Source organism: Ochlerotatus camptorhynchus, unplaced genomic scaffold (assembly GCF_037179485.1).
Source record: "Ochlerotatus camptorhynchus isolate MF236.1 unplaced genomic scaffold, CSIRO-AGI_Acam_v1.1 ptg000211l, whole genome shotgun sequence".
Taxonomy (NCBI): Eukaryota; Metazoa; Arthropoda; class Insecta; order Diptera; family Culicidae; genus Ochlerotatus; species Ochlerotatus camptorhynchus.
This window is the reverse complement of record NW_027040701.1, coordinates 727,645-732,223: the sequence shown is the minus strand read 5'-3', so window position 1 is coordinate 732,223 and position 4,579 is coordinate 727,645. Positions and strand designations below refer to the sequence as shown.

The 4,579-nt window shown below is 43.4% G+C and overlaps 2 protein-coding genes across 2 annotated transcripts; one reads left to right on the top strand and one right to left on the bottom strand.

Annotated features, from left to right (window-relative positions):
• Positions 1–1,833: 1,833 nt before the first annotated feature.
• Positions 1,834–2,699, bottom strand: ND-B22 (NADH dehydrogenase (ubiquinone) B22 subunit). Its single transcript, XM_065224347.1, has 3 exons — positions 2,507–2,699; positions 2,242–2,384; positions 1,834–2,178 (listed from the first exon to the last, which is right to left on the bottom strand). The coding sequence occupies exons 1-3, from the start codon at positions 2,602–2,604 to the stop codon at positions 1,982–1,984; spliced, it is 438 nt and encodes a 145-aa protein (XP_065080419.1). The 5' UTR covers positions 2,605–2,699; the 3' UTR covers positions 1,834–1,981.
• Positions 2,700–2,892: 193 nt separating this feature from the next.
• On the top strand, positions 2,893–3,844 carry Dpm1 (Dolichyl-phosphate mannosyltransferase subunit 1). Its single transcript, XM_065224345.1, has 3 exons — positions 2,893–3,060; positions 3,121–3,331; positions 3,396–3,844. The coding sequence occupies exons 1-3, from the start codon at positions 2,960–2,962 to the stop codon at positions 3,804–3,806; spliced, it is 723 nt and encodes a 240-aa protein (XP_065080417.1). The 5' UTR covers positions 2,893–2,959; the 3' UTR covers positions 3,807–3,844.
• The last annotated feature ends 735 nt before the right edge of the window (positions 3,845–4,579 follow it).

The following is a 4,579-nucleotide window of genomic DNA, read 5'->3' as shown; positions in this document are numbered from 1 at the left end:
GTTATCGTAGGTCTTATAAAACATATAGTTAAACCGAACGTAAACAATCATTTAAGAGTGCTCCAACAGCTTTTAAAACTTTTAATCAAATGGCAATACAACTACATTCTTGTTCAACTCTGGAAGCTATTATTCAACGTTTGATCAACTCAGGTGTTTTATAAGAGCTCTCAACTGTTTGTTGGGACCCCTCATTTTATCTGTCAAACTTTCATAGCGAATCAAAACAAACATTGCGTAGTACTAGAATTTCGAATAGAATGGGATACGTTAATCGTTTCCTTGGGACCAATAGGCTAGTCAAGTAGCGAGCCAATTTAGGCTCTGAACCATTTGGCGAATTATTTTAACTTTTGGTTAAAATTTGACAGATGGAAAGTTATCGAATAACCCTGCTATCCGAGCGTGGTTAATTCTGACAGACAAGAAGTTAAATTTTGACAACTGTGGCTCGAAAACCGGTCGATCGACAGCACGGGGATTTTCGAACATAAGAAATAACTTTCGAAATGTCACTTTTAACCACGAGTTGAATTTAACTCGGCAAATGGTTCACAGCCTTAAAATCGTTAGTTTCGTATTGATTGTTGCTTTTACTGTAGGGCTTTACTCTCGCCAAATTTGCGAAGGAAGAACCAAGGCGGAACAACTAACAAAAAATCCCAAGGGGGTATTTCCTCGGCGTATCACCAGTGTTGGCAGTTCAATGAAATTATCAGGGCGTACGATGTTTTCTTCTCAATTTCACGGCAAAAAAAAAACTTGTTTTGAGTTTTTAATGATGCATGATGATAGATTACACTATTAAATATATGTCAAGCTAATAAAATCATCCAGAAAATTTTAAGTCGTGAAATAGGATTCATTTTTGGGTCATCAAAATTCGGAAGCGATTTTCTCGATATGGTGATTTTGGAATTCCGCCCTTTTCAAATGTTAGTCTAGATCTTCTGTCGAACTGTGCTGCGAGCTTATAGCGAGAAATTCGACAGTGAATATTCTACCGATTTCCATTGGATATCTATAGAAAATATAATATATTTCGGCATCCCCCAGAAATCTTTCTCCCAACTTCTCCTAGAATTTTCTATCGACTGTCCCATAAACCCTCTGGCTTTCGACTTTCTCCAGAAGTTTCTTCCAAACTACCTCAGGAAATTTCTTCCAGCGCCTCCAGGAAGTTTCTTCCGTCTTCTCCAGAAAGTACCAATCGAATTCTCCCAGAAGTTTCTTTCGTCTTCCTCTGGAAGTTTCTCCATAAGCATCCGATTTCTCTTGGGGGCGTTTTCAAACATGTTCAATGTTTTTTTTCCGAAAGTTTGTTTAAATTTTCTCCAGACGTTTCTCAATAAATTTTCTTGGAAGTTCCCCAGATGTTTTTCGACTTTTCATCAAACTTTCTTCAAACTTCCTCCAGAAGAGCTGCTTTCTTCTTTCTCTAAAAGATTTTTCAGCTTGCCTCAGAAGCTAGTCCAAACATTGGTCGGAAATTCCTTCCGACTCGGAGATTCCTCCCGAGGAATTAAAAATTAATTAAAATAGTTAATACCGATTTTTTGAAACCTAAGCTTGAAAAAAATGTGACACCATTGGGAAGAGACCGACGCAAAATAAACAAGAATTAAAAAAGATTGGAAAATATCAAAGATCTTCTGAGAGCATTCCGAGGGAATGTAGAGTGAAATTATAGATGTAGCTAGATTTGATTGGAGGGATTTCGGGGAATTCCGTGCCGATCGCGAGAAATGCCAAATTTGGTGGAAAATCCTTAAGACCTTAAACTTCAGTTGATTCGAACCACCGCCGTCATCAATCTCAAATGAAAGTCATTCATTTCGCTCTAAAACAACATCATTTCTCTATATTAGCTGACCAGTGTGTTACAGTTGTTTGTGGTTTGTGGCATTTTTGCAAAAGAAAAGCACAATTTTCGAAACATTTTTGTCCTCGATACCAATTATTTGCTCCCGGTCCTGCGTGTTCAGTGGTGCGACGCATCCGAGGCGGACGTCTTACCGTACTGCTTCTCCCACCAGGCAACGTATTCCTCCTTGCGCTTCTCGCGACGGGCAAAGTACTCCGGGAATTGGGCCTTCTCCAGTGGGTGCCAGTAGTCCAGAACCCAGTCCGGGGGAATCACCTCACGCTCGAACGCAACACCACCGGGGGACATGGGGACTAAAACGAAAACACATATCAAGTAGAACACTCACAATATGGGATGGCTGCCAACCAGCTTACATTTCTTCGGTTGGAAGTGCTGCGTTTCGAACAGTTCCCGTTCGCCATCGATCAGCAGTTGAGCAATCTTGGCCGGATCGCGTTCGTTCTTGTGTTTGTCGAAGCGTTCCCGCATCAGCACGGCCTGGTAGCGGAAAATGTGCCTAAAATCAACGCAATCCTCATTTAGTGATAAACCCTCCGGGACTGTTTATTTTGAATAGCCATCGGGAGCAGAAAATTACATAAGCAAAGACATCGCCAGCGCTCGCTGCGAGACACTTACCTCCGATCATACCAGGACTCCAGGTTCCGGAGGGACTTTTTGTACAGTGAACAGACCCTGCGGGTGTGGGCGACCATAGCAGCCGTCGGACCGGACATTTTCGTCGGTTCCTTTCGATTAGTTCGTGATGGGAAAAGAAATTTGTTGCACTAACTTGCTGCTGTTCGATGCACGGACGTCGTCTCGCCGAAAATCATCAGCGCTAGATTTGACGTTTCGGCATAAAGCAACGTCGTCGGTGACCCCATGTGGCAAACCTATAAGAGTGTGAGTCCTACCCCTCGCCCTCTAGTGCTGTTTATTTTGACGTGGAGCTTGCTTGTTCATCGGTCATTCGAAAATCAAAACAACAGCAGTGAGAGATCGGAAGTTCTAGTGGAAAAAGTGTAATCCTCAGATAAACTTATACTGGGAATCTCTTGAAAACACGAATAACATAGTCAAAAATTGAACATGACTGCCGCCAACAAATATTCCATACTGCTTCCCACGTATAATGAGCGGGAGAATCTTCCCATCATAATCTGGTTAATCGTGAAATACATGCAGGAAGCGTAAGTAGCTCTACAGGATCCCGTTGCCACGTCCTAATGATAATTATTAAAATACCTCAGGAACATCGACTACGAAGTAATCGTCATCGACGATGGCAGCCCGGATGGAACGCTGGACGTTGCCAAGGAGCTGCAAAAGATCTACGGCGAGAACCGAATTCTTCTTCGGCCACGAGCCGCCAAGCTGGGTCTCGGAACGGCCTACATCCACGGTATGGAGCATGCCAACGGGAACTACATCATAATTATGGATGCCGATCTGAGCCATCATGTGAGTTAATCCCAGCATATTGTATTTAAAATGTGTTTCTAATCCAACTAAAATACCATTCCAGCCCAAATTCATTCCGAAATTTATCGACTTCCAGAAGGAAGCCGACTACGACGTCGTTTCCGGTACCCGCTACCTGGGCGACGGAGGTGTCTACGGATGGGACTTCAAGCGGAAGCTCATCTCCCGGGGAGCCAACTTTCTGACGCAAGTGTTGCTCAGACCGAAAGCGTCGGATTTGACCGGTTCCTTCCGGCTGTACAAGAAGGAAGTGCTGAAGGAGCTCATTTCCCGCTGCAAATCCAAGGGCTACGTCTTCCAGATGGAAATGATTGTGCGGGCTCGGCAGTTGAACTACACCCTCGGAGAGGTACCGATTTCGTTCGTCGATCGCGTCTATGGACAGTCGAAACTGGGCGGATCGGAGATATTCCAGTTTGCCAAGAATTTGCTGTACCTGTTTGCAACCACGTAGTCTCGTGGAGTTTAGCTGAATGTGTGCCGGTTGGTTGTAAATTTTATAACAGATGATGTAATAATTATTATGATGTAATACAGTCTTAGAAAGTGTATTTATATTAGCATTAAGATTTCTTAGACCAAGAGAAGACTTGGAGAAAATCATTTCCATTTTCCTAATTGTAGGGGACGGGACGGTTAAAAAATGACGGCGAAAACTTTTTCGCAAAAAACCCTGAAAGCCATTTCAGCAGTGAGCGTTCAGAAGGGCGTAATTTCAATGAGCGATGCTCTTCGACGATTTTCTCTTCTGTAGTAGATAACAGTTAGTCTCGGGGGGGAGAGGTAGCTCATCGATTCTTCCGGTTCGCCTCCTAGCACCGTGCTATAAGGTACCAGGCGATAACCAGGGTAGTTGATCGATAGCTCGATGACGTCTGCAATGGGAAATTCTCATAGCAGGCGTTGACGATGGGACGTTGTCGAGTTGTTGAATAGCAACTATCGTGGTAACTCACCGATTACCTGTCGATCTGCCAAATTTGGAAAGACGTCTGCATTGAATTGTCTCATATAATAATATTCCGCCCACTATATCACAAGAAATTGCGAGTAGCTGAGTGGAATGGAGATAAGTTAAGCATTGGGTACAGGACCAAGTCTCCCCTGGGTGGTGCCAAAAGATGAGCGCAATAGAATCATCAAGTTGCCATAAGGCACGGAATGAGACTATTGCATGGCTGGGTAGTCAAAGTCTTCCATTCGTTAGTCATTTCAGGTGGATTAGAA